This window comes from Poecilia formosa, unplaced genomic scaffold, assembly GCF_000485575.1.
Source record: "Poecilia formosa unplaced genomic scaffold, Poecilia_formosa-5.1.2 Scaffold348, whole genome shotgun sequence".
Lineage (NCBI taxonomy): Eukaryota > Metazoa > Chordata > Actinopteri > Cyprinodontiformes > Poeciliidae > Poecilia > Poecilia formosa.
The window spans coordinates 341,773-369,712 of NW_006800287.1; the positions used below are offsets into that span (position 1 = coordinate 341,773).

The 27,940-nt window shown below is 37.7% G+C and overlaps 2 protein-coding genes across 8 annotated transcripts in view; one reads left to right on the forward strand and one right to left on the reverse strand.

Annotated features, from left to right (window-relative positions):
• nrap (nebulin-related anchoring protein) overlaps positions 1-19,331 on the forward strand; it is a 30,774-nt gene extending 11,443 nt beyond the window's left edge. For 4 of the 5 annotated variants that reach the window (XM_007574291.2, XM_016661884.1, XM_016661885.1 and 1 more), the window contains 30 exons: positions 524-628; positions 1,145-1,243; positions 1,366-1,470; positions 1,569-1,676; positions 1,794-1,901; positions 2,923-3,120; positions 4,083-4,187; positions 4,270-4,368; positions 4,443-4,547; positions 5,534-5,641; positions 5,775-5,932; positions 7,150-7,303; positions 7,381-7,485; positions 8,009-8,107; positions 8,913-9,017; positions 9,103-9,210; positions 10,291-10,404; positions 10,483-10,680; positions 11,672-11,776; positions 12,564-12,662; positions 12,757-12,861; positions 12,945-13,052; positions 13,928-14,239; positions 14,329-14,433; positions 15,217-15,315; positions 15,397-15,501; positions 15,590-15,697; positions 17,230-17,541; positions 18,438-18,593; positions 18,671-19,331. In XM_007574291.2, coding sequence (XP_007574353.1) covers positions 524-628; positions 1,145-1,243; positions 1,366-1,470; positions 1,569-1,676; positions 1,794-1,901; positions 2,923-3,120; positions 4,083-4,187; positions 4,270-4,368; positions 4,443-4,547; positions 5,534-5,641; positions 5,775-5,932; positions 7,150-7,303; positions 7,381-7,485; positions 8,009-8,107; positions 8,913-9,017; positions 9,103-9,210; positions 10,291-10,404; positions 10,483-10,680; positions 11,672-11,776; positions 12,564-12,662; positions 12,757-12,861; positions 12,945-13,052; positions 13,928-14,239; positions 14,329-14,433; positions 15,217-15,315; positions 15,397-15,501; positions 15,590-15,697; positions 17,230-17,541; positions 18,438-18,593; positions 18,671-18,937 — 4,062 coding nt within the window. In that variant the 3' untranslated portion in view covers positions 18,938-19,331. The remainder of the gene's footprint in view (positions 1-523; positions 629-1,144; positions 1,244-1,365; positions 1,471-1,568; positions 1,677-1,793; positions 1,902-2,922; positions 3,121-4,082; positions 4,188-4,269; positions 4,369-4,442; positions 4,548-5,533; positions 5,642-5,774; positions 5,933-7,149; positions 7,304-7,380; positions 7,486-8,008; positions 8,108-8,912; positions 9,018-9,102; positions 9,211-10,290; positions 10,405-10,482; positions 10,681-11,671; positions 11,777-12,563; positions 12,663-12,756; positions 12,862-12,944; positions 13,053-13,927; positions 14,240-14,328; positions 14,434-15,216; positions 15,316-15,396; positions 15,502-15,589; positions 15,698-17,229; positions 17,542-18,437; positions 18,594-18,670) is intronic. The other variant, XM_016661886.1, reaches the window with a different exon arrangement.
• A 987-nt stretch (positions 19,332-20,318) lies between these two features.
• dnmbp (dynamin binding protein) overlaps positions 20,319-27,940 on the reverse strand; it is a 40,577-nt gene continuing 32,955 nt past the window's right edge. For all 3 annotated transcript variants that reach the window (XM_016661899.1, XM_016661898.1, XM_016661900.1), the window contains 9 exons: positions 27,185-27,384; positions 26,349-26,479; positions 26,171-26,275; positions 25,963-26,091; positions 24,162-24,494; positions 23,338-23,526; positions 23,062-23,260; positions 21,747-22,372; positions 20,319-20,905 (listed from right to left, as the gene is read on the reverse strand). In XM_016661899.1, the coding sequence (XP_016517385.1) occupies positions 20,717-20,905; positions 21,747-22,372; positions 23,062-23,260; positions 23,338-23,526; positions 24,162-24,494; positions 25,963-26,091; positions 26,171-26,275; positions 26,349-26,479; positions 27,185-27,384 (2,101 nt within the window). In that variant the 3' untranslated portion in view covers positions 20,319-20,716. The remainder of the gene's footprint in view (positions 20,906-21,746; positions 22,373-23,061; positions 23,261-23,337; positions 23,527-24,161; positions 24,495-25,962; positions 26,092-26,170; positions 26,276-26,348; positions 26,480-27,184; positions 27,385-27,940) is intronic.

The window sequence follows — 27,940 nt, forward strand, 5'->3', positions numbered from 1 at the left end:
GATTCATTAAATATGTGTTTTGCTAATGATCCACCCATTTTACATAAGGTAAGAAAACACTGCCAGAGAAAAAGGACAAAGTTACTTTTTCCTTGGTGTCAGGAAAAATGCCTCGCTTTTTAAATTTTTCCTTACTGAATCGTCATCCTAGAATCTCAATTTGAAAGTAAAATTCTGTGTGCAGGGTCTATGAGAGTCCTCCAATGGTTAAATGTTTGTTAAATCAATCATAAAATAAGTGGATCAGACTTCTCTCCTGTTAAACCCAATGTGAACATTTCACCTTCATCAGTGCAGACAAAGCATCTGCATAATGTAACATGAGATTAAGTGATGCTAAATGACCTGCATTTGTTTTGCACTTACTGAAGTTTGACGATTACAATTATTTATATCAACATTTACATTTATGACAGTGGAACAAAAGACAGCAATAAAATAGTGTGGTGTATTTGTAAAGATGATGCTATTTGCTCTGATGTTTTATAAACCTCTGGTTTCCGTGCTAATGCAAATGTTTCAGATTTCTTATAAACAAGGCCAGGAGCAGGAGCAAGGTGAATATAACTACCCAGCCACTCTCACACCAGGTTACCAAAGCCAGAGGAAGCTGGACCCACTGAAAGATGTGAGTCCTCTCAAATTAGTTCAAACTTCAATTTATCCCAGGAGTCCTACGCAGTTTTGAAAAGTCTGGCAAAATCTTGATCTCTGGATAAGCTGCATAGAAAAACTGAGTAAAGAAATGTTGGAGTTTCCAAACATAATTCTTTATTTCATTATCTGTAAGATTAAAAATCTGAATTTTTGAGAAACATAGATGTTTTTACAATACTCAGTATTTAGACGAGTTATTTTATGTTGTATATGTATTTTTTGTTTTTAACACAAATGCAATGTTTAAAAGTATCAATTTTGCTGTTTGCTGTTATTTGGAAATGTGGTAATATAAATGTATAATATCCAAATAATGAAATCCAGATAACGATTAACTGTGCAGAATTATAATTTAAATAATTGATGGAAAGTTTAGCACATTTTGGTCATTTTGAAATGGGAATTTATCTGAAGCTTTTTATTACTACAAAGGCTACATTCAGTTGACTTCATGCTTCTGATATATACAATTTTTTAAATATTACAGAAAAACTACAAGCAGCATATTGACCAGGTGAAGTACAAGTCTGTGACTGACACACCTGAGATTATTTTAGCCAAGAAAAACGCCCAGCTTGTCAGCAACGTAAGTAAACGCTAAGCAGGGACTCATAATGAGCACTTTTATTAATTTTCTAACAAGTTGCATGTATGAGCACTGAATTCACTTTGGATATGTGTGAACACAAAACTCGTTTGCCCCCCCAGTTAAATTATAAAGCAGGCTATGAAAAGACGAAGCACCAGTACACTTTATCTCAGGATCTGCCCCAAATCCAGCACGCCAAAGCCAGTGCAGCTTTGTGCAGTGATGTAAGTTTACACTGTTTTGCAAGCACAAACATGTACTAACGCACTTGTTTGCATGCAAAATCCCATCTTCTCTCTGTAATTTTCCAAATCAATTTTAGATTAAATACAAAGAGGAGTGGGAGAAGACCAAGTCCAAAGCTTGTGAAACTGGCGTGGATGATCTGAGCGTGAGAGCTGCCAAAGCTTCCAGAGACCTAGCCAGTGACGTAAGTGAAAAGGAGTGAAACTGCTGATATCTAAACAACAAAAAGAAAAATCCAAGTGGTATTAATCTATTTTAATAGCTTTTGAACTGAATTAAATGTGATTACCATCTGTTTTAGATTAAATACAAAGAGTACTACATGAAAAACAAGGAGAAGGCAGTTGGGGTAAACATGAGCGACTCCAAGACTCTGCACTCTCTGCAAGTGGCCAAGATGAGCAGCGATGTGAGTAAAATTACCTCAGAGGTTTCAGAATAAACATAATAGATATACAGTTGGGATATGTGTTTAGTTAACCGTCTGCTGTCAAATTTATTTCTAGATCAAATTTAAAAACACCTACAGATGGTCAAAGTGCTGCACAATGTCACCAAGCAAAAAATAAATTTGAATAAACGTTGTGTAAAAAGTTTTTTGACAGACATTTGAATAATTTTATGGTTTGAACAGAATGGCTATGTCTCACAATATGGCTTAATTTCAATCTCAGAAAACAGAGGAGAAACTGGTTGGTTGTAAAGGTGTGTGGATATTGAGGAGATTATGTATGTATAAAACTTGAACAGTAAGCAGTGCAATGTTTAATGAATGTGGTTCAAATCAGGAGTGGATAATAAGGACTTAAAGTTATAAGACAATATGTTGTGGTATTATTGTGATAAAGATAAAAGCAAATACTAATATTGAATACATTTGTAATGTGCTTCCTTAGGATACCAGTTACATAAAGAAGTGTGATTTGTATCACTAAACTGCACATAATAACTGCATTTAATCCCATTTTATTAAAATTATTTATACTCTCATTAGTAAAGAAAGTAGACAAAATAGTCAAATCAACAGTCTAGACAATATGTACAATTTTGGGGGGTTTAAAACATCATTAATTGGAATTTATGTTTACAACAATAACTCAAAATTCTTATCATGATGAGAAATTTATCACGATAAACAATACAATAAATTCCCACCCCCACCTTAGTTCAATTAATTGTAGATAATTAGAAATTATTCAGCATATTTGTACAGTCCGGAAGGAGAACCAAAATTATATTTACATAATAACAGTGTGTATATTTAAACCTGTGCATCAAATTCTTGTATTTAAAAAAAAAATCTGTTAATTTGTTTGTTGTATCATCAATCCACCGTTTAAAAAACCCCCAATTAACCCCCAGTTACACCATATGTTTTTGACAGGAGTTGTGCTCCATATTGAATCATTTTATTATTATTGCCTCTTTAGATTGAGTATAAGAAAGGCTCCAAAGAGAGCCAGGCGCAGTACAGCCTTCCTCTGGACATGATCAACCTGAGCCATGCCAAGAAGGCTCAGGCCCTCGCCAGCGACCTGGACTATCGAACGAAACTTCACGACTACACCATCATGTCCGACGACATCAAGGTCCAGCAGGCCAAAAAGGCCTACTCCCTGCAGAGTGAGGTGAGATTCAGCAGTGTTTGCTGCTGAAGGTTCATTCAAAGGGGATCTATTATGCAAAACTCACATTTTGCACATTTTTGTACATACATTTGGGTTTCTACAGCTTAATAAAAAACAGCTCAAGCGCTTAAAAAAACAACCAACCTCTTTTTGGCAATTATTGCGATAAACGACAATGTTGTTATTTTGAGACCACTTTCAAGTAATATAATGGTAATGGCATAAAACTGCAAGCACATCCCTTTAAAGATCAGTAAACTTTAAATCTTAATGAATATTTAACACTGGAACTGGAAGAAACGTTAAATATTCAAAACAGAAACAACAACAAAAAATAATTATAAAGTCACTGTAAACAAAACTGGGGGTCGGTGAGACCAAAGCACCAGAATCAAGACTTTTGTTATCTAATTTTTGGTAGAGAGAGAGAAAAAACTAGAAAAACAATAAACAATGGAAATGAAAATTATTGAGTTTGTTTTAGTATGACATGCAATAAACTGATGTATTGATTTATTGCTTATTGCAACATGCCTGGCAATATGTTAATGTTTTTTGGTATCTGGAAAATTAGCCTTTTCACAAACCTCCCTAATGCTAAGTCACATGTGCCGTTACCTAGCAACCTCAGCGAAACCCAAAGCGTCACCTAGCAACCCAAGCACAAGGTTTTACCACTGTATAGAATAAATAGAATGTATTGTTTGCCACTGGTTATTCTTCTTCTTTTCAAATTTGTATGGTTGTGTAATTGCACATCTGTTAGCAGCCATTTTCAGGTGCGAGTGTAAACGTTGGGTTGGTAGGGGGTGGGGGGAGCCAGCAGCAGATTATTTGGATTTAAAGGGACAGGGACCCTAAAACAGTTCATTCTGAAAGCAGAACTGACCAGATTAAAATCTCATTATCTAAGAACAATTTGCTATCCTAACCTGCTCAAGGAGATTATTATCTTCCTGCAGAACCAGTACCGTTCTGACCTGAACTGGATGAAGGGCGTCGGTTGGGAGACTGAGGGATGCCTCAACATAACTCAGGCCAAGAAAGCCGGAGAGCTGCTCAGTGATGCAAGTCTATTTTATTAGATATTAAAGTGATACAGACCCTTTTAGAGAAGCTGTTCATCAATGATATATTCTGTTTTCACAGGTCAAATACCGTCAGAAGGCCGACAAAATGAGGTTCACCCAGGTGGCAGATGATCTGTACATCAAACACGCCAAGAAGAGTCAGGAACTGCAGAGCGATGTAAGGTCTCATACACGGACTCTTCCATCATCATGGAATTTATCTCTGTAATATTAATCTCTGTGATTTTACAGCTGGCGTACAAAGCAGACACAGAACAGATAATTCACCAGTACACCATGACAAAAGACGAGCCGCAGTTCAGACAAGCAAAAGCAAACGCCGACATGCTCAGCGGGGTGAGCTGAAATTCATGTTTTCCCCACTCTCTGTTTCACAGTTTACTATTTTCAGAAACAAAAGGGTTTAAACAATCAATTAATCAATCAAGTTTATTTGTGAAGTAACATAAACACCAATTCACCAAATGTGAAACAAAAACAGAGATTACCTTTTCCAGGTTTCTTCCAGTGTGTTATAAGCCTGGCGAGCCACCAGGCTCAGCATTGCTTATTTTTTAAAGTCTTTTTTAAACGTTAGATTTTTTTTAAAGACTTTATTGTTGGGGTTCAGATATTCATCTTCCAATCTTTCAATAACACATAATTATCAAGTGAGATTTTAAAATTTCCTGTTAACTTAAAACATTTCTTAACTCAAAAACACGACAGGCCGCTGGACGAATGACTGCTCTGGCGCCCAACCTCCGGGCTTATCAAGTTTTCTGGGAGAAACCTTCCATTTTGTCATTAAAATTATCCAGGGTTGCATTTACTCCACCTATGCAAATTTTAAAGAGAAGAATTTGTTATGTTTTACTTAGAAGTAAAGTTGCATGTTTCACACAGACACCAGTCATCTTTTTGCGCTTAATATAGCCAAAACACACTCTTGTAAATAAATGTTTGCAATATATTAAAGTATTTTGTAAGTATTTGTAAGTATATTGTCACCTTCCTAAAATAGTAGCCTTAGTCAAACTGGTTTTTGGCAACAAAAAGAAAATGCCACCTCTTTTTTGCCAAAAGATAATTTAGGCAAAAAACAAAATAATAACTAAATGACTTAGGCCATAATTTTTTGGTAGGTGACTGTGAAAATGTTTACCTGTATTTCAATTTAAAGAAAGGTAAAATTGAAATTTGACCACAAAAAAGAAATATAATAAAGCATAATGAAATAAGTACATAATTTCCAAAATAATTTATTTACTAGATTGAACCAGTTTTTCTGATTAAGGTTTGATTACAAGTGCATCTGATGCTCAATTTCTTCCTTTTTATAGAAAGTGTACAAGAGCCAGTGGGAGAAGCAGAGGGAAAAGGGCTTTGAGCTTCATTTGGACTCTCTGTCGATACTTACGGCGAAGGCTAAGCGAGACCTGGCTAGTGATGTGAGACATTTTAATATTGGTGCAAAACCTTTTTGGAACAACTATAAAAATACTTGACATGCCCTCCTGAATAAAGACATTTTAACACATCTGAGTCTGACTGAAAAGCTGCTAAATTCCTGTTCTGTTTCAGGTAAAATACAAGCAGGAGTACGAGAAAAGCAAAGGTAAAGTGATCGGGATTAAATCTGTCAGTGACGACTCCCAGATGGCTCACTCCGCTCTGGCCACCAAACTTCAGAGCGATCTCCACTACAAGAAGAACTACGAGGACACTAAGACTAAATACAAGTACGTCCCCTGGATTAACCATCATTTGGTAATATTTTTACTAGTTATTCCAATTAAATAGATTTCTGATGCTCTATATCTAATTTAAACCTCAAGAGCAATTTATTATTGAGTGGCTCAACAATTGCAGAGATAATTTAGCCTTAATCTTTGTACTTTTAAAGAGTATTTGCATTAAAATACAGTTTATGTAAAAAGTGTAGAGTTAAAAAGCCGAGTTTTGTTATGTAACATGACATACCGTAACAAATCTGGAAGCATAAAAAGAGAAATAACCCAGTTGTACATCTATAAACTAATACTTTGTAGCAGCTTTATTTTTATTAATAATTCATTTATTTTTATTTATTTTTAGTTATTGAATTGTGAAAAATATACACCACTCTGAGATGGGGCAGATTGAAATGGCTCAAAATCTTATCAGGACACAAGCGTTTCATATCAGTCAATATCAATAATTATTGATTGGTTTTTCAGTTTTAAATAAATGAAATGTAGCCAAACTTGTTTTCCTGTTTTAAGTACAGTTTTCACTTCACACTGTTATTTATTTTTAAGCAGTTACGAGTCAGAACTTGAAACTGCTGCTGTATTAGTTATCCAGCAGGTTGTTGCTAGGTAACCAAAGAGTGAGTGGGTTGCTAGGTAACCAAAGAGTGAGTGGGTTGCTAGGTAACCAAAGAGTGAGAGAGTTATGCTGTGCAGTTCTGAAACAGAATTCAGTGAAATTATTGAATATTCCATCAGACGTATTATCTATTAATATTAACTTTGTGTCTATCACAGTATCAATATTGTTATTGATTTATTGTCCGGTCCTACTATAAAGAGAAAAACGTTTTGAAATTCTGTTTATTTTACTTATGAAAAAGATTTTCTGATGGATTCACCATCTGAATTGAGGATTATATTACCATTAAGGCTGCAAATGTTGTATATTTGCAATGCTAGCAGCTTTCTAAGTCTAATATATCCTGACCCTTTGTACAAAAATATTTTTAATCCTCATTAAAAACCTTTAATGAATGGCCCATTCATTAAGGTTACACAGCCACAGGCCTTGATATCCACAACAGATTTATTGTCCAAGGCAGGCAGCTGTGGGTCATCACCCTGGCGAAGCTCATGAATGAATTAATCTTTTTTAAAATGAGAATGACCTCAAGGGAAAAAGGTCAGTGTAATGCCAGGATTTTAAACATCAACCTTCTCCATAGCGTGTCTCTGGATATGCTGAACATCAGCCATGCGAAGAAGGCTCAAGACCTGGCCACGGATACGAAATACAGGACGTTCCTCCATGAATACACCACCCTGCCGACGGACATCAACGTGGCCTGGGCTAAGAAGGCCTACGACTTACAGAGTGATGTAAGCCTCCCTAAAAACAACCAGTTAACATTTCATTTAAACCTGCAATAATTAACCTGTTTGTTTTAACTGTGTAGAAACAGTACAGATCGGACCTGAACTGGATGAAAGGTGTCGGCTGGGAGGCCTCAAAATCTCTGGACGTTCAGCAGGCGAAGAAAGCTTCAGATCTGGCCAGTGAGGTAATCTCAAAATAGATTATATATTAGAGATTAACCATGCAATGAAAAAAAAACTTACACTTGATTAACCAAAGCTCTAAAAACGGAGAAAAACTACAGATTTTATCCTCAACAACCTTCAATAAATATTATTAATCAGATTATCCTTCTTGGTCGTTTAGTCCTTTTAAATAAGTACAGGAAGAACTTTTTTATAGAGCAGATTTGAGCGACAGTCCTCTATTTATAATCTCATTACGGGGGGACTTATATAACGGTCACTCCTGTCATGATTACCAACATGGTACGCTGACGTGACACCCAGAACAAAATTTAAGAGATTATTATTAGAAAACTGTTCTAATTATGTTGATACATCAGCAACATCGGCTGTGTGATTGTTTTTATATTTGCAGTTTTTCAGAACAAATTGTGATTAGTGCGCCCTCTACTGTTCATAACACAGTTGTGCACTTCCTGTTTTATTCTTTGCCTCATCTGAGCTGATTTTTTTCTGTAATTATATATATTTTTTTTTCTGCAGAAAAAGTACCGTCAGGACGTGAGCTCTCTGAAGTTCACCAGCATTGAAGACACTCCAGAGATGAAACAGGCCAAACTCAGCAACAAACTGGCTATTGATGTAAGTATAGGAACAACAAATATCAATATCATAAGTTATTACAGCCAAATCCAGATATTTATATACACTATATAAAAAGAATTCTACAGAATGCCATTTGTAAAATTACGCAGTCAGTTTGCTTTATTTAGCCCTGCATTAAGAAAAAAAGTTCATATTTAATTTATAAATGTCACAATTTCAACTAAATATTTAACTCCAGACTAAATATGTAGCTAAAATAAAGACGTTCAGCCAACATCTAGTAGTGCATTTCAAAGTGGAGACCACCAGGGGGCGATGTGGATAAGATGGGGGGGAAAAACAGGCAAAATATTTTTTAATCTTAAATTTTTCATCATAATTTTTGATTCCTGTTTTTCAATTATTTTTCAGATATGAAACACAAATTGAAAAGAAAAATTAAAATTATTTTAAATAAATGTAAAAATACATATATTTCATACAGTATCTAAATAAATATATATTATGAAATCTGGGACCACCAGGGGGCGCTGTGGAGAAAATGGGGGGAAAAACACGCAAAATATTTTTTTAATCTTAAATTTTTCACCATAATTTTTGCTTCCTATTTTTCTATTTGTTTTAGATAAAACACAAAATAATTTATTTACATTATTTTTATATAATTATACATATATTTATAGAAGGCGTCAAATGCTGTTGAGGTGAATATATTATCCGTTCTCACTACAAATAACCACACAAAGGATTCATTTTGTAGCTTCAACACTCATGCAGAGTTTCCTGCAGTAACATTGGTCGTCCTGTTTTTTTGTTTTCTTTTGTTTGCTTTTTTGTGCAGAGATTGTACAGAGAAAAGGGAGAAAACATAAAACACAATTACACAGTGAGTGAAGAGCTGCCAGAGCTGGTGCAAGCAAGAATCAATGCCAGAAACATCAGTGAGGTAAAGCTTTGTTTTTTATTCTGATTATTGATCTGATTATTGTGTTTCCATGAGTTGGTTTCTGATGATACATTTACACTTTTAGAGTCAATACAAGGAATCCTGGACGAAGTTACGCGACGGCGGCTACAAGCTGCGTCTGGACGCAATTCCCTTCCAGTCCGCCAAAGCGTCTGCAGACATCCTCAGTGATGTGAGACCCAGTTCAACCACACACAATCTGTGGAAATTATTGGTGTGACACCCAATATGAAATGTTCAAGAAAGAGTTTCAAAAGTTGAAGTTTTGCTAGAGAAAAATCTGAAATTTTGAGATTAGTGTCAGAAATTTAAGAAAAAAAACTTTGAAATTTTTGAGTTTGAAAAGTCAAAAAATTGCCAGGAAAAACATTTTGAAATCAATCTCTGACATTTTCAAGAAAGAAACTTGGAAGTTTCCAAGTTTTAAAAGTTGAAAATTTTCTTGAAAAAAAATAAAAAAAATTGAGATCAATGTCAAAAATTTTCAAGGAAAATGTGGAAATTTCTGAGGTTAAAAAGTCAAAAAAGGAGTGATAAAAAAAATTGATCAATCTCTGAACTATTCTAAGGAAAACATGGAAATTTCTGAATTTGAAAAATCAAAAATTAGCTTGAAAAAAAATCTGAAACTTTGAGATTAATAGAAACTTTCAAAATATTTTGTGGAAATTTCTGAGTTTGAAAGGTTGAAAATTTGCTAGAAAAAAAAATCTGAAATTTTGAGATTAGTATCAGAAATTTTCAAGAAAAAAACTTAAATTTCTGAGTTTCAAAAGTCAAACAATTGCTAGAAAAAAAACTAAAATTTTGAAATCAATCTGAAAATTTCAAGAAAAAATTTGGAAATGTCTGAGTTGGAAAAGTGAAAAACTTACAAGAAAAAAAAAAACTAAAAAATGTAGATATTAACCTAAAAAAAATTTAGAAAAAAATTAGGAAATTTTCAAAAGTCAGAAGTTGTTTGCAACCTTTTGGGGAAAAAGTTCCAGCAAATTTTTGACTTTCAAACTCAGAAATTTTTTTTCTTGAAAGTTTCTGAGATTAATCTCCAATTAATAATTATTATTATTATTCCATTACTATTGCTTATTTCATTTGATCAATACTCAAAAATTTCTGATCAATCCAAAAGTTTGAGTTAGATGTACTCAAAAACAAGAATATGTTACATTAACTTCAATTAAGTTGAGTCACACACAGAAGGTTTTACTGTGGAAATAATTTGTGTGACACATAAACTGATTGATTTCAGGTAAAATACAGAGAAGAATTTGAGAAGACCAAAGGGAAGATGATTGGACTGAAGGGGCTGCAGGACGACTTGAACATCGCGCATTCGGTTCACGCCAGCAAGCTACAGAGTGATGTGAGTGTTTTATGCCCTGTAGTTCATCTAGAAATAAGCTATTAGAAATCACATTTATGAATTCTGCTCTGAATTTAGATTAAGTATAAGAAGGACTCGGCGAATCAGCTCTCGAAATTCCACCTGCCCATGGATATGGTTGAGGTTGCTCATGCTAAAAAGGCGCAGTCTCTGGTCAGCGATCACGACTACCGGCTGTCTCTGCATCACTACACGTCGCTGCCCGATGACATGAAGGTGCAGGCTGCCAAGAGAGCGTACGAACTGCAGAGTGAGGTGAGACGGACTTCAGAAACTCCTCTGTCCACACGGCTTCAGCACCAACAACAAGCTTTACTCAAAGCTACTCCACCACTCGTCTTTATCAGAAATGGTTTAAGTTGGTCGTGGTAAGAATAAGTGACAGTAACTACCTAAAAAACCTCAGCTGCTCAGTTTCTTCAGTGCTAATCTACAGCAGAAATGGGCCATTCGACAGAGAAAAAGGAGCAGTGCATTTCTGCCTAAAATAAATCTGACATTCTTAGATTAATATCAGAAATTTTCAAGATAAAAACTTGGAAATCTCTGACTTTGAAAAGTCAAAAAAAAAATTGCAAGCAAAAAAATCTGAAAGTTTGAAATAAATTTCAGAAATTTTCAAGAAAAAATGTGGAAATTTATGAGTTTGAAAAGTCAAAAATTGCTAGAAAAAAACTCTAAAATTTTTTTAATCAATTTCTGAAATTTTCAAGAAAACATGGAAATTTTTAAATTTGAAAAGTTGAAAATATGCTTGAAAAAAATCAGAAATTTTCAAGAAAAAAATGTGGAAATTTCTGAGTTTAAAAGTCAAAAGATAACTTTAAAAAACTCTTAAATCTTGAGATTGAAATCAGAAATTTTTAAGAAAAGACTTGAGAATTTCAAAGTTTGAAAAGTAATAACACCTAGGGGGGGGAAAATTATAAAATTTTTAGATTAACCTAAAAACAATTCTAGAAAAAATGTGGAAATATTCAAATCAAGTTTTTTAACTTTGAAAAAGGAATTTCTAGCAAATCTTCGACTTTTCAAACTCAGAAATGCCCACATTTTTTTGTTGAAAATTTCTGAGATTAATCTCCATTTATTATTCTTCCATTTTCATTACTTATTTCATTTAATTAATACTCAAAAATTTTGAATCAATCCAAAATTTTGAGTCAGATGTACTAAAAAAAATCAAGAATATGTTCCATTAATTAAAATTTTATAGTGAAATTAAAGAAAAGTTTTCTGTCCACAGAGAATGTATCGCTCTGACCTGAACTTCCTGCGAGGCGCCGCCTGGATCGCAACCGGAGCTCTGCAGATCGAGGAGTCCAAGAGAGCCACAGACCTCATCAGTGACGTGAGACGTCTTCTTTGATTTTTATCCGTTTTCTTCTTATCACAATGATAAAACTATCATCTCCTCTTTTTAAGTATCGAATATCTCCCTCTGCTTTGCTCCTGCTCTGCATCCATGAAGCCTCACTTTCAAAGATTATTTGAGATGCTAATCAGCTGCTTGCAGTTGCAAAAACAATACCTCGTTGCCACGGTTACGACTTTTACAAACGTAAAAGCGTAAGAGCTGCTATTTGTGCAACAGCTGGATGATAAATTGTCCCAGAAATGATTGCGATAAACGATAATATTGTTGTTTTGATTCCATTGATAATCCTATACAAGTAAACTTTATTTTTAAAAACAAAGCAACTGGAAGATATTTTACATATACAAAATAAAATGCAACAACCAAAAACAAAGAATAAAATCAAAATAAAAACCACTTATTTCCAAAAAAATAAAATGGATGATAATGTTTATAAAATTGAACTCCAAAAAATCATCAGAATGAAAATGATTGAGCTTAATTTGATTTATCATGCAATCAATTGATTAATTTATTTTTGTGACTCAATCAGTTATTATGATTGGTTCAGTTATATTGGTTTGCAAAACTTTTAATTTTAGCAAAAGTCCATCTTCTTTCAAAAACTGCATGTCGTGTTTTCCCAACAGGTGATTAAAATATTTTTTCCCAGCCGTGTCCACAAGAAAGTTTTTAAACATTTCAATTTACATTCATTGATTTGGGAGGAATTTAAATTATTTGCTCAGAAAGGTAATAAAACGTCTGTTTTCTGTCCCAGAAAAAGTACCGACAGCAGCCGTACAAATTCAGGCACACTTCAGTCGCCGACTCCCCAGACATCGTCCACGCTAAACTCAGCGGACAAATCACAAATGAAGTGAGTCAGGAACTCTAATGATACACTTTTACTATGTCTTCTATAGGTTTTATAATATGCAACATAATATATATACATATATTTTTTTTCTCAGCGTCTGTACAAAGAAAAGGGCATAAACGACCAACACAGCTACACTATTACAACCGAGCGACCAGAGATTACACAAGCAAAGATAAACGCCTCCAACTTCAGTGAGGTGCGATGATTTAAGCTGCTCGCTGAAATAAAATGACTGCCCAAGATGTTTTATTTACTTTCTGTGTGCTACATTTGCTGCAGGTAAAGTACAGAGAGTCCTGGCATACGCTGCGAGCTCAGGGCTACAAGCTCACCATGCAGGACATCCCCTTCCAGGCCGCCAAGAGCTCCACAGGCATCGCCAGCGACGTAAGCAGAACAGGAGGAGCTTCAGATGAAAGCAGGGCTGCACATCGATTACAAAATATCAGCCAGATTAATCACACTCTACAACAGCACATTATGGTTATTATAAACGGAAAGGAAGAGTAAACGTCCGCTGAAAAGCTTTTCCAGAATAAACAAGGAAATTTATGAGTTTGAAAAGTTAAGCATTTGCAAGAAAAAAAAAACATTTTGAGAAAAAAAGTTTTGAGTTTAAAATATTGAAAATTTTCTAGAAAAAAACTCAAATATTAAGATAAGTCTCAGAAATTTCTAATTTGGAAATTTGGGTTTCAAAAGTCAAATGTTTTTGACTTTATAAACTCAGAAATTTCCAAGTTATTCTTCAGAAAATTTCTATCAATCTCAAAGTTTTTTAATTTTTTTCTTGCGATTTTTTTTTGACTTGCAGCTCTTGAATTTCCTTGCTTTTTCTTTAAAGTTTCTGAGATTATTCTCAAAATTTCTGAGTAATTTTCAAGCAAATTTTTGACTTTTCAGACAATTTTTTTCCAAAAAAATGTTTAAGTTTTTTTTCTCACATATTTTTGACGTTTGGAGCTCAGAAATTTTCGTGTCTTTTTCTCGAAAAATTCAGAAATTATTCTCAAAATTTTCAGTTTTTTTGGCAGAAATGAACTCGATTTTTTTTGGCTCTAGTATGTCGCGGTAAAACAGCCCGACTCTTTTTCACTCACGTTTGCGACTTCACACTGTCGGAACGCAGTGCAGGCCAAAACAGGTGATGTGATTCATCTGCATTATGCAACAGAAACACGTTTAGCTTTCTGGATCAGTCGCGTGCGCTAACCCGTTACTGAAGCAGGCCCAGGAAATCAACCGAACTCGTGTCTCTGCAGTACCAATACAGGCACAACCACCTGCTGGAGAAGGGGAAACACATCGGGGTCAGGAGCGTCACGGACGACCCCCACCTGCTGCACTGCCTGCAGGCCGGCCGGCTGGCCAGCGACCAGGAGTACCGCCGGGACGCGCTGTCCGCCAGCGGCCAGTACCACCTGACCCCGGACATGATCCACCTGGTGGCGGCTAAGAACGCGCAGGCGCTGGCCAGCGACCAGGACTACAGGACCAAGCTGCATGAATACACGGTGCTTCCCGACGACATGAAGGTGAAATGGGCCAAGAAGGCGTACAACCTGCAGAGCGAGGTGAGGAACAAAGACGAGGGAAGTAAAGGAAGATGAAGAAACGCCGACGCACAACTTGATTCATGTGTGTTTTACTGCTTCGTGCATAGAAACAATACAAATCCGACCTGAGTTTCATGAAAGGAGTGGCCTGGGACGGAGTGGGAACGCCGCAGCTGGAGGCGGCGAAGAAGGCAGGAGAACTCATAAGTGACGTGAGTATTTGGGAAAAAATTATACTAGAAACTCATCTGTCTCTAATAATAATAATAATAATTCATTTTATTTTATTTCTAGCCTGTAAGACAAGCAATTAAAAACAAAATGTAGACAGAACAAACAAGGAAGCCAATAATGCAATAAAAGTACCATAAAACAAAAAATAAGTTTATATAAAGTGGAATAATTGATGCGTCCTAAGTTTGGATTTTAATATTGTGAAGAGTAGAAAATAATAATTATACTCATTTTATTGTGTTTCACTTGAGATTTTCACTAATATTTTCATGTAAAGGCTTAATAAAATAATTTTAAATACTTAAGGAAACATTTAATTGTTTGTATTTTCTTGCTTCAGTCACATAATATTTAGTTTATTTATAAAAAAATAAACCAAAAGAAGCAGCCTTCAGTTTCTGGAACAAACTTCCAGAAAACTGCAAAACAGCTGAAACACTGAGTTCCAATAAATCAAACCTGTTTAAAACTGCATTTGATTAATAATAACTGGACCATTGACCAATATATCTGATGTGTATTTGCTTCATTATTTTTGACAAAATCTATTTTTTATTGCTTGATCCGTAATTTGATCTGAAATTTGCGATACAATTAAACTTCACTTATTTATGAAGCAATTTCCACTGAAAATGTTTCACAATAAAGAAAAAAAAAAGGTTAAAAATAAAACATTATTCAAATCAGAGGAAAGAAAAACGAAAACATCAAATCAAACAAATTAAAACCATATGGTGTGGGGGCTTTTTTTCCTCCTGCAGAAGAAATACCGTCAGCTGCCGGACAGAATCAAGTTTACGTCAGTGGCCGACTCTCCTGACATCATCCACGCGAAGACAAGCTACCAGCAGTGCAGCGAGGTAGAAAGAAGAAAAAACACGCATTAAATACATATTTTAATTCTTCCTTTAGCTGTTAATGTCTTTTATTGTGTATCGCAGAGACTGTACAAGTCTGGAAAGAACGACGAGATGCATAAATACACCTTACACCCAGACGATCCCGACTTCATCAGAGCCAAGATCAACGCTCAGCAGATTAGCGATGTAAGACTCTTTTAGTAAAGTAAATAAACGCAGATGATTCCTCTTTATCGTCCTATGCTAAGATTTTTCTTCTTTTTTCACTGTGAAGAAAGTTTACAAGGCCTCTGGAGAGCAGGTGAAAACGTCAGGCTACGACTTGAGGCTGGATGCAATCCCCTTCCAAACAGCCAAGGCCTCCAGAGACATCGCCAGCGACGTAGGTTTGGTCCAGAGGTTATGGACACGATGCATGTAATTATTTACATCTGGATGCTCATGCGCCGGAGGGCAAAAAGACGCTTCTTTTACTCGCCATCCAACATCGCGCTGTTGCAGTAGAACGATTCCCTTAACTAAATGGAACCTGGGGTCGTTGGTATTATTCATTTAGTGCAGTGTGCCACAGTAAAGCGAAAAATAACCCTGAAAAACAACTAAAAAAAAAAAACCATTTCCTTGCTATTTGTGTTTGTTGTGCTACAAAAAGACCCGTTGCCATAGCAACTGACAACAACGCCACTATATGTTTCAGGATTTAACACCAATAAAACCACTGAAACATTTTCAAAACAAAGAACAGAACATTCAGTCCGTTGCAGTTTTATGGTTTTATCATTGATGTTTATTTTTGCTATTATTAATAAGTGATTGCCGTGGTAGATTAGATGCCGCTGCTATTACCTAAGCTAACACAGCTGTGGTAGATTAGCTACCGCTGCTATTACCTAAGCTAACACAGCTGTGGTAGATTAGCTGCCGCTGCTATTACCTAAGCTAACACAGCTGTGGTAGATTAGCTGCCGCTGCTATTACCTAAGCTAACACAGCTGTGGTAGATTAGCTAATGTAAACACCTGCTCTGCTGATGATCTGTCAGAGAGTTGGTGACTCGGTCGCCTTTTTAAAAATATTTTAACTGAATCGAAACATACCAAATTCTACAGCACATCTACATGTTACGGTTGTCAAAGTCAAGCTAGCATAGCTGACCTCGCCCTCACTACTTTTTTAATTAAAACTTTTACTGATATTATCTAGTAGCTGTAGTGATAATCCTCTCGAGTTAAATCAAAGCTTAACGCAGTTCTCGGTTTTCAACAGCCATTTATTGTGGACACGTCTTTCTAAGTTCCCAAAAAATGCTGTCAGAACTACAAAAAAGGTAACACAAACCTAAATCAGTTCACAATAAATGGCGTATTTACATAAATAAAAGATACAAATAAACAAAACTGTACCTCATTAGCCGCATTGACTCCAGAGGAATAAATCTTAATTTCTTACAGCTTCTTCAGTTTGAATGCCCATGTGGCTCTAAGTGCGCCAGCCAATGCTTCCCTGGGCAACACATGGTCCACGGAACAAAACAAAGGTTCCCTCTCCACATTTGAATATACACTTAACATAAATTCAATAAAATTACCTCACAGTTAAACTTAATGTTTTATATTAAATAAAATCTAACTACTGCCACCTTAAACCAAACAACAAAAAAACAAAAAATAAACCAGATGCAGTTGTTTTGACAGCAGCTACATGTAGTGCGTCCGTTTTTCTTTTATGTATCACACATTCATATACGATTTAGCGCATTATGTTGGTAGCTTAGCAGCTAAAACCAATGGTAGTCAACGTCAGCATGCAGTTCTTCAGGCATGTGTCACCTGATCAAAAATTACTTGTGCGTTCCTTGTTGTACAGTAGAATATATTGATGTCTAATTTAAATTCAATTAATCTTTGTTCACAGGTCCATTACAAGGAGTCCCACCTGAAGGAGAAGGGCCAGCAGGTGGGGCTGCGCTGCGTGGAGGACGACCCAAAGATGGTCCACTCGTTGGCTGCCAGCAAGCTTCAGAGCAACCTGGAGTACAAGCGTCAGTCCAAGGAGGAGCGCGCCCGCTACAACATCCGGCCGGACCAGCCCGAGTTCCTGCTGGCTAAGAAGAGTCAGGCCCAGGCCAGCAACGTCACCTACCGCCGCAAACTCCACGACTACACCTGCGACCCCGAGCAGCTCACCGTCAAGCACGCCAAGCAGGCCTACAAGCTGCAGAGCGATGTGAGACGCCTGAGTTTTAAAACTACTCAGAGTTTAAACCCGGATCTAAAAGTTTCATAACAAAGACTGCTCTGGTTCGGAACTTAGTTTCTGAAACTTTCTCAAAACTTACCAAGTGCCTTCCGGACATTTACTGGGTATATTCCTGAAACTGCCTGGGTACTTGCCAAAAACTGACTGAATATTTTCCTGATGCTTATGGAGTACTTTCCTGAAACTTTCTGGGTACTTTCTGACACTTACTGGGTACTTTCTGACACTTACTGGGTACTTTCCTGAAACTTACTGGGTACTTTCCTGAAACTTACCGAGTACTTTACTGAAATTTACTGAGTTTTCTTGAAACTTACTGAATACTTTCCTGAAGCTTACTAGGTACTTTCCTGAAGCTTACTAGGTACTTTCCTGAAGCTTACTAGGTACTTTCCTGAAACTTACCTGGTACTTTCATGACGCTTATGGAGTACTTTCCTGAAACTTATGGAGTACTTTCCTGAAACTTACTGAGTACTTTCATTAAGACTACTAGAAACTTTCCTAAACCAGACAGAATACTTTTCTGAAACTTACCAGGTACATTACTGAAACTGCCTGAGTACTTTCCTAAACATACTAGATTATTTTCACGACTTACAAAGTACTTTCATCAAATTGACCGTGGTACATTCCAGTTTTAATTTTCCAGTAAATTTTAAAAAAATTATTTGATTTTTTTCTGTCCAGCTGGGTTGCTGAGTGAACATTTATAAGAAATAATTTGAACTTTTTTATTTTAGCAAATGACTGCAATGAAACAAAGAGAGAACATTTTTAATACTCTAAATACTTTCTATTGTAGCCAGACATTGGTAGGTGTCTATTAAGCATTGTGGTTTTTCCCTTTTGTTTTTTACCAGGTGAACTACAAGTCTGACCTGAATTGGATCAGAGGAGTCGGTTGGACCCCTCCTGGCTCCCATAAGGCCGAGCTGGCCCGCCGGGCTGCAGAACTGGGCCTAGCTGAGGGAGTTACTGCTGACGAGGCGATTGCAAAGTACCAGCATATGATGATGGTGAGAAACGCAGCTAAAGATAAAAGCAAAAGACAATAAATGCTTCATTTAACCTTCTCTCCGTTTCCACCTTTCAGCTGCACCACCAGCAGCAGATGGAGCAACAGCAGCAGCAGCAAGAGGCGGCAGAGCAGCTGGAGACGAGCGAGGAGATCCAGAAAGGCATCAACATGGACGCCCTGGAGGTCCTTCATGTCAAGAGGAAGAAGACGGTCCAGAAAAAATCCTCCACCGTCACTTCGTTCAGATCCATGGAGAAGAAATCCTCCTCGTCTTCCTCAGCAGCTGCCATCCAGAGCACCGTGACAACAAACGTCTCCAGTAAAGCTCTAGAAAATGCATAGATTTTATTATAGGTGTTTATAAGATTAATAATGTGGATTATTTATAAAAAGGTGATTAAGTATGTTGAAGCAGGGCTGGATTTATGTTTGCTAGAGGGTTAAAGTACGTGTTGAACAAAAGGGATTTAGAGTAAAGGATGCGGAGTTAAAGTTTGTGCTTTTAGTTAAGATGGAAAATAAATGTCTGTTTAGTAACAAAAGCCGCACAAAAACCCTGACAGAAGCTTAAGTTTGATCATGCAAGGCAAGAACAAACCACCTGAAATAAACGTCACATTTTCGTCTGGCAGGTTCAGCTTTGTGAGTTTGTAACGATGTTTCCTGTAACTCAAAGCTGGGCTGAGAGTAAACGCTTGCTTTTATCAACACCCCAATAAAGGTTTTTCATCGCAAACGGAGTAACGGTTTCTTTTTAACCCAATGCAGATTTAAACAACACACACAACTTAGCAATCCAGCAAATGCATTTATGCCCTCAAATCCCTCCACCGCGTGAAATAAGAGTAACTAAAGCAGGAAATGGTAGATGGGGGGGGGAAAGGACAGATGGAAAGAAGAAAAAAGAGGACAAGAAAATTTTAGGCAAGTTGGAAGAAAAGAGAAATTGACTAAAAAAGGACAAAGATGCAAGAGTAGAAATACTTTATAAGATTTGTGTTTATGCAATGCACTGAAATGAAATGTAAGACTTTTCCAAGATGTGCAGAAACTCTGGATATTAAACACAGATTCTCATTTGATTATATAAAATCTAATAAAAATCTCTGAATAATAACCAGATCTGGTTATTTGTGATGTTTGGGTTCTGTAAACAAAAATCAATTTTCCCAAAAGTTTAAGTCAGGACACAAGCTTGTTCATCTGAGCAGAATTTTATTCAAACATTTTACTTTGGGCACCAAACCATAAGTTTCTATATACAGCTTTATTTGGCCCAAAATATACACGTTAATCAGGCCGCGACATTCATTACATGCAGCCGAGTTCAAAACCAGAGTTTGCAAACTCTTTAGTTTTACGTTTTGTTTTAAACGCCACACAACACTCCAAGCTGTTTGTTCTGCAGAAACCCCAAACATGAGGCCAGAAAAAGGCCATCATTTTATGGTTCTGCACTGTAACAGAGGCGCCAAAATAACCCAAAACTTTCCCGTTTCAGTCCTCCAATATTTATGTCAACATCGACTGTCCTCGGCGGTGGCAGAAAATGTGGAAATTCAGAGGTTTTTATCTGGGAACCGAAGGTCACACTGCAAAAAAAACAAAATCTTACATAGTAGTTTAGGTTAGTTTCTACTGCAAATACCTTGAAATAAGAAAAAAATTACTTAAAAGTAACTTTTTAGGACGATATAAAGGCTTGTTTTAAGTAAATAATTCGTTACTAGATTATTCCACTTATAACAAAATTTAATTTTATGGAACAAATAAATTTTCATTAATATTAAGGAATTACTTACTTTACAGACAAGCCTCTACATCTTGCTTAATTTTTCTCTTATTCCAAATGTGCTGAGATATTTGATACAGACCAAAATTAATTGGTAAAATGTTGTATTTTTGCAGTGCAAAGTGCTCCTTCTAGTTCGTAAAAAACATCTTAAAAAAAAAAAGAAGTATAAATAAAAATCCCAGGAGCGTGAGTTTGCAGTACTAGTCCTCCACATCAAACCCCATGAAAACAGTTTCAGAATAAGTTACAGCAAAATGCTCGTTTTGTTCCGTTTTCGCTCGGGAAGTTCTCAAGGTCGCCGTGTCCTTGGCGAGGGAAGAGTGCGTTCATGTGTACTCGGACTTGCGGATGTAGTTGGAAGGCACGTATCCTCGTCTTCCTCCGTCGGCTTCCCCCAGCCACCACTCGCCGTTTCCGTTCAGGTCCTGGAACTCCAGGATGCGCAGCCGCTCGTTGGCGGTGATGCTCATCTCGTTAGCGCAGCGGGCTTTGAAGGAATACAGCGCGTAGTAAATCTGAAAAAACAAAACAAAAGGTCATTTTCATGTTCTTCTACATCAACTATCGGCAGATTTATTAATGTTAGACATTCCTGAGGAGTAATTTCTTCCAAGAGTATTTTTAAATAGGTTTTATCACATCACAAACATAAGTTTCTACATATTTTAAGTAGGATCTTATGAAATTAACTGGACTAAAGTTGCATTTATGAGATTTTATTTATTTTTTTCTGAAAACATCAGAGATGAAGGACAAATCTGAAAGTTGCAGAACACTGACTGTAAAGGAAAGGAGTTGGAGAGCTTTCATGTGTTACAATGGCCTAGTCAAAGTTAAGATTTAAAGAATCTGTGGTGAGATTTGCAAACAGACACAGAACCTCTCCGTCCAACCTGAGTCTAAGCTGTTCCAGATAACGGCTGGGCGACAAATCGATTAACAAAGGTTTACATTTAATAACATTTTTTTTCCCAAATGAACTTTTTGGGTTTCTGTAGTTCCATAGAGTGATGTCAGCGCACACAGGGCGGCCATCTTGTTTCACAAGCGTTCTTTTACAGTTTCTGTTTATTTGGACTTTGAGTTCAGATCAACACTACAACAAAAGATAAGCGTCAGGCTAAGTTTGCTAAGTTTGACACAGTCGCAGTAATACAAGAACAACAACAATAAAAGAATAAAGTCATAATATTTGGGGAATAAAGTAGTAAATTTGTGAAAACTCCAACACAAAAGGTAAAATTATTTTTATCCTACTGATATTATGACAATATTTTTGTAATTTTGCTGAAGAAGAGATGTGAGTAATTTTACAAAACTCACAATAAAGAGAGAAATCCAGATAAATTCCAGTACCTGATGACCGTCCAGTTCACTTTCTGGTTCTGGCTCGGCGTACTCGTCCCGGCTGTAAGTGGACTTCCTGGTTCCGTCCCCGTCCCTCCAGTGCGGTGAGCTGTAGCTCCTGTCTGCGTGTCCGTGTCGTTTGGACCTGTCGCTGTTCATCTGAGAGGACGACGAGTCTGTCTCCGAGTAATCCGACGTGTCTCTGTTCCTGCTCTCGTACCGCCACTCGTGCGAGTCTCTGTGCGAGCCCGAGTGCCGGTACGCCGGCTCCGAGTCTCTGTGAGCGCCACCGCTCCTGTGCGATGGGTCGGCGTAGTCTCTGCGGCTCGCGTGAGTCCGGGACGGGGAGTTCTGGGCGACGGCGTCGGGGTTGGAGGTCGCCTGGCCGCGGCGGGACGAGGCGGAGTCCAGCGACGGCTGTGGCGACGGGTGGCTCTGCGGCGCCGCGGAGTAGCTGACGGTGGCAGCGTCCTGGTTGAAGGTTAAAGTGCTGTTGCTGTTCTGGCGGGAGAAAACGGGGGAGGAGCCGCCGTAGCCGGACTCGTTGGACGACTGGCTCTCGATGGAAACGTCTGAGTGGCTCCGGCGCGGGTTGTACGGTTTGAGGAAGGAGCTGTAGACGAAACCCTGGGTGACTGCGAAACAAAAATAAAAATGGAATGAGCTTAAAGATGAACAGCATAGGAAAGATATCTATACAATTAATTATGCACCAAATTATTCTTAAGTAATGGCAAAGTCTCAGCTGTTTTAGGGCCTCCTGTCACTTTAAATCCAAATAAGCTTCTGGCCACGCCCCCTAACTCAATATTTACACTCGCACGTGAAAATGGCTGCAAACAGATCAAGTTTATTTGTATAGAACATTTCGGCAACAAGGCATTTATGATCTGGATGTGGCCCAAAATGAAAAAGTAGAAGAACCAACCATAAGGCAGCAAATGGTTTCTAAATGTTAAGTTAATAAAACACTTGTCTATTCCAGCAGCCATTGTGAAGCGAATAAAATAAAATAATGAAATAAAAAATAAGTAAAAGTAGCTGGAACTCAGCTCGTGTTGCTAGGTTACGGGCTGGGTTCCGTTTGGGTTGCCAGGTTACAGGCTGGGTTCCCTTTGGGTTGCTAAGTAACGGCTCAGTGCCTGTGGAATGTGACTTAACATTCAAGAGGTTTTTAAAACATTAAATTATTGCTAAAAAAAAAAAACCTAACTGGTTGTGTTTTTAGAAGCAGTTGAGACTCTAATGGAAAAATAAAAACATTCAAAACGTGAAATTTGCATAAAAGTTCCCCTAGTTTTGAGTTGCTTATATAATAATCTACCTCCGTTGTCAATCATCCAGCGGTTGTTGCTGCCCATCGGGTCCTGCTGCTTTATCACACCAACCAGGTCTCCCTCCTGAATCGAGATGTCCAAATCCTGAGCGGCGTTGAAGTTCCTCTCCGCCTGGTAAAGTTTCTCGGGAGCGTAGCCAGCCAGGAGAGCCGAGCGATGCTCGTCCGTTTGGGCAGCGAAGTTGGGCTGGAAAACATTTAACATTAGCGGCCACAGTACTTATGTGTTATTTATTAAGAACAAGGCAAGTCGGGTAAACTCACAAGTCCTTGAGATTGTTTCTTGGTGCTTTGCTTCTCCAGCGTTTTCTTCTCGAACCTCTTTGTGGTTCCGGCCGGCTGCGGCAGGTTCTCCGGGCAGAAACTGAAGCTCTGCAGCAGCTTGAGGACCCGGTGGTACTCCTCCTGAAACTGCGTGATCAGGTTTTCCCCTGCACCACCTTTATTAGAAAACTGGTGGGGAAAAAAGTATAACAGAGTCAGTTTTACAGTGAATGAAGCACTGAAGAATCAAAATCTGACTTTTTGTTTCATGATTTTGAGGAAAAATCTTAAAAACTTTAAGAAAAACAAACATTTTCTGTATTGGAATTGTCAAATTATAATGAAAATGTTGAGGAAATTTTGACCTGAAAAGCTAAAAATGAAAAACACTGATTTGTTTCCTGAAATGTAATTTCCTCAAAGATTCTTCAAAATGTAAATTCTAATTTTTTGCTGTGATTATTTCCTCTTCATATTTGTAAATTGTTTAATATGGAATATTAATTTTGTCAAATCTCACACTACAAAAGACACAAAATCTTACCAAGTACGGACTAGTTTCTTGTGCAAATCTCTTAGTACGCTTAGAATAAGACAAAACTAACTAACAACTAACTTTTCAGTAACATGTAGAGCTTGTTTTAGGTAAATAATTCCTTAAAACTGATTTAAAAGTCTTAGTTCCACTGGCAGATTATTTCACTTACAAGACATTCTTTTGTCAAGTTGAAAGAAACTAAGCGACAAGTGTACTAAGATTTTTGAAACTGAACAAAAATACTTGGTAATACTGATCAGCCGAACCAGTAGAACCAGCGCCCGACCTGCAGCAGCGGCCTCAGCTCTCCCAGCGTCAGCTTCATGAAGTCCTTCTGCGCCTGCGCGAAGGCGCCCACGCAGTCTTTGAACAGCTCCTCCGCCACGGCGTTGAACTTCCGCAGCTCGTCCAGAAGCTGCGCGTTCAGCGCCTCGTAGTTGCTGCGGGCCACCTGCAGCTCGTCGCGCACGCGGCGGTCCTTCAGCCGGTCCGCGCGCTCCTTGCAGTTGTCGTAGTCCAGCAGCTTGTCGAAGCGTTTCTGGATGAGTTTGTGCGGCCCGGCGAACATGACGAGGAGCTGGGAGAGAGGCTTGATGACCAGCGCCTCGGTGCGCTCCTTCTGCTCAGGACGAAAAGTGGATTTGGTCAAAAAAACACGAGTTTGACTCGAAGGCTACATTCACACTGCAACCTGAAGTGACACAAATCCGTATATTTATTTTAATTTTATTTATTTTTATTTTTTGCCTTAGTGCGACCCACGCTACTTGGATATCCGATACGTATCCGATCTTTTCAAATGTTACCAGAGTCAGAACGTACAGGTCGCATTCATCCCGACCTGAACGTCACTGATACTCGACAAACGTCACTATTATGCGTCCCGATACGCGCAAGCGGGAAGAAAAAAACAGCAGCAATGGCGGACGATAACGAGGATTGAGTTGTTAATGTGCTGGCTCCGGTCGGATAACAACTTTAACATCGTAAGCTAAGGTCCACCGTTAGCATCCATGTTTACTTCCGCAAACACTGAGCACTAAGTTGTTTTTTTTTTTTTGTTGTTTTTTTGGCGGTTGGCAAAATACGTTATTTAAGCATTACCGCCCCCAACTGGTAAGGAGTGTGGACTACATGATGACGTAAAAAAATTATATCCTGTTTAATAAAAATCAAAAATTGCCTGATATTCTCTTCCTGAACCTTATTGCAATAGATAAACTGAGCACTTCTTATTTATGACAATTGGCAAAACATCTTCTTCCTTAGATTTTTAACAGCAACTTGCATCCATTAGTTTTACACAATGCCATCTCTTGGATTTTATTAATCTTTCGAATTCCCTTAATGACACCAGTATTTAAAAAAAATTAATACCATTCCCTTTCCTTTATTGCTATTTAACTGAGCAACCACATTCTCAAATTTCAATTCCCTATTAAAACCTATTTCTATAGTAGGTAATCTTTGATTCACATATTTCCTACGGCTAATAAAAACATGTTGCATCGTTTCTTTAGTATTACACCAATTACACAAACCAGTAAGAAATTTCCCCGTCTTAAAAAGAGTGCCTTTCAAAAAACTATTCCCAGTTCTTATTCTATTTATACTTATCTTCTCCATCCTGTTTATTCCTCTAATTCTTAGAACATCAGCTGTATTTTGTATCTTAAACACCGCATTTTCTGCACTGGATTACAAGGCGCACTGTTGTTTTTTGGTAAAATTAAAGGCTTTTAAGTGCGCCTTATAGTCCACAAATTACGGTAAGTGTCTTCCACTTATTTCATTATCCCACCTCATACTCCATAACTTCTACTTTCTTTCCAAACTACACTTTGGCCTTCAGATTTAGATGACTTTAACACTGAGCCGCTCTCTATGTGTGACGTCATGGCACCCTCTACTGCACATGCGGGACACTTTCAGGGGGTTTGCAGTTCACATTGGAGATCACATACAGGTCGCATATATTTGGAACATCAGATTCCACAAAGGAAATCATGAAAAAATCAGATTCGGGTCACTTCAGGCTGCAGCGTGAACGTAGTAGCCTTGGTGAGGCTAACGGGTCGTTTACTCACAAACTGAGTGAACTGCTTGTCGCTGATGCAGCGGTGAGCTCTCTGGAAGCCCTCCGGATCCAGAACGCTGCGCTCCGTGTAGATGTCAACGAAACTGATGGCAGCCAGGACATTCACAGACGCCGATTCCTGCACGGAAATTCACCCAGACGTCACGCTCAAGCTAAAACGTAAACGTAAAACAGACTCGTGGGGGTTTTCCTCCTACCCTGATGTGCTGCAGGTACATGGAAACGTCTCTGATGAAAGACTTGATGAGCCTCTCCTGCAGCCTGAACTTCTTCTCTGCATCATCAAACTCTTCACTTTTAATCTAGGGAATTAAAGAAATTAAACGTTATTTAGGCCTCAGGGACACTCGAGTCAGAGCAGAACCAGAAACGGACCTGTAGAGAGATTCCTGTGAGGTGCTTGATGTGGCTGCTGACGCGGTTCGACTTCTTAATGATGGAGTGAACGCTCAGCTTGGCGATCTTGTCTATGAAGGATTCCTCGTCTCCTTTCCTGTACTTCACCACTGTGGACAGCAGGGGGAGAACTTCAGAGAGGATGATCATGGAGCCCAATCAGATGAAGTTACTTAAGTTCCCTTTGGGATCAATAAAGTATTTTTTAATTTGAATAATCTATGATGTCTTGCAAAAGCAGTCATCATCTCTCATGCTACAGAGACAAACTTTAATCGGTTTTATTTGGATTAAATGGTTTAGATCAGGGGTGTTCAAAATGTGGTCCGAGGGCCTAATGTGGCACTTGGAATGATTTTTTTGTGGCCCTAGATAGTAAAGTTTTTTATATAAAGTGTCTTGAGATTACATTTGTTGTGATTTGGCACTAGATAAATAAACTGAATTAATATTTTGAATAAGATTTTCAGACAAATTAAAATCTCCATAAAATGAAAAATATTAGGTGCAATACAAAGTACTAATAATTTCACAGTAAATCTAACAGCAACTTTCACTCAAAAAAGCAAACTTTTGTGCATCTATTTATTACACTGATTTAAATACATTAAACATTTTAAAAGCTGCTGCTGACAAGAATCAGCCACAAAAATTAGGGAAAGGTTTACCTTTTTTCCTCTTACTATGGAAACTTGCAAGGATCTAGAAAATCTTCTTCTCGAACAAAAGTCTAATTTTTGAAGTCTGACTACATTCTTTCTGTTTTATCGCTGAGCAGGTGAAATAAAATAATCGCCACGGTAAAATGAAGTTACCCAGATCCTTCCTGCGCTTGTACTCGTTGATGTTGACGTTGATCTGCTTGATGGCCTGCACAGCCTGGGTCAGCTGGTGCCGGTCCGGGTGATTCTCCGGCGTGGCGCCCTGCAGCTCCGACAGCAGCAGCGGGTAACGCATCACCCGCTGCACCGGCTTGATCAAGAACGAGCCCAGGTTGATGTAATTTGTTTTACCCCTGCAAAAGAGCCAGAAAACATTCATTATTTATGAAGCAAATTAAAACATGTAAAAGTCAAAGGTTTAAAAAGTCAGAAGGATCACACAGAGTCATCATGAGATCAGTGATGGAGGAACATATGGAGCCATCATGGACCAACCAATGATGAGCACTTCATCACAGGCTTGTTTCTGATGATGACCAAAGCTCTGATTGAGAGGCTTTGAAGGGAAGCAGAAGAAACTGATTTGCTTTAATGAAACCTACAGGACAAAGTTTTTACTTAAACAGCTACAGGACTTTATGACGGCGCGTCAGAGCCACTGCAGAGAGAAAGGAAAATAGAGGATTCAATTTCTGCCAAAAGCTCAAATGCTGAGATTAGTCTCAGACATTTCCAAATTTCTTTTTTCTATAACATTTCTGAGTTTGAAAAGTCAAAATTTGCTAGAAAAAAGTTAGAATTTTTGATATTAATTTCAGAAATGGATTGGGGGAAAAAAAACGTGGAAATTTCTGAGTTTGAAAAGCTGAAATTTGCTAGAAAAAAACCTCAGAAATTTTTAGACTGTCA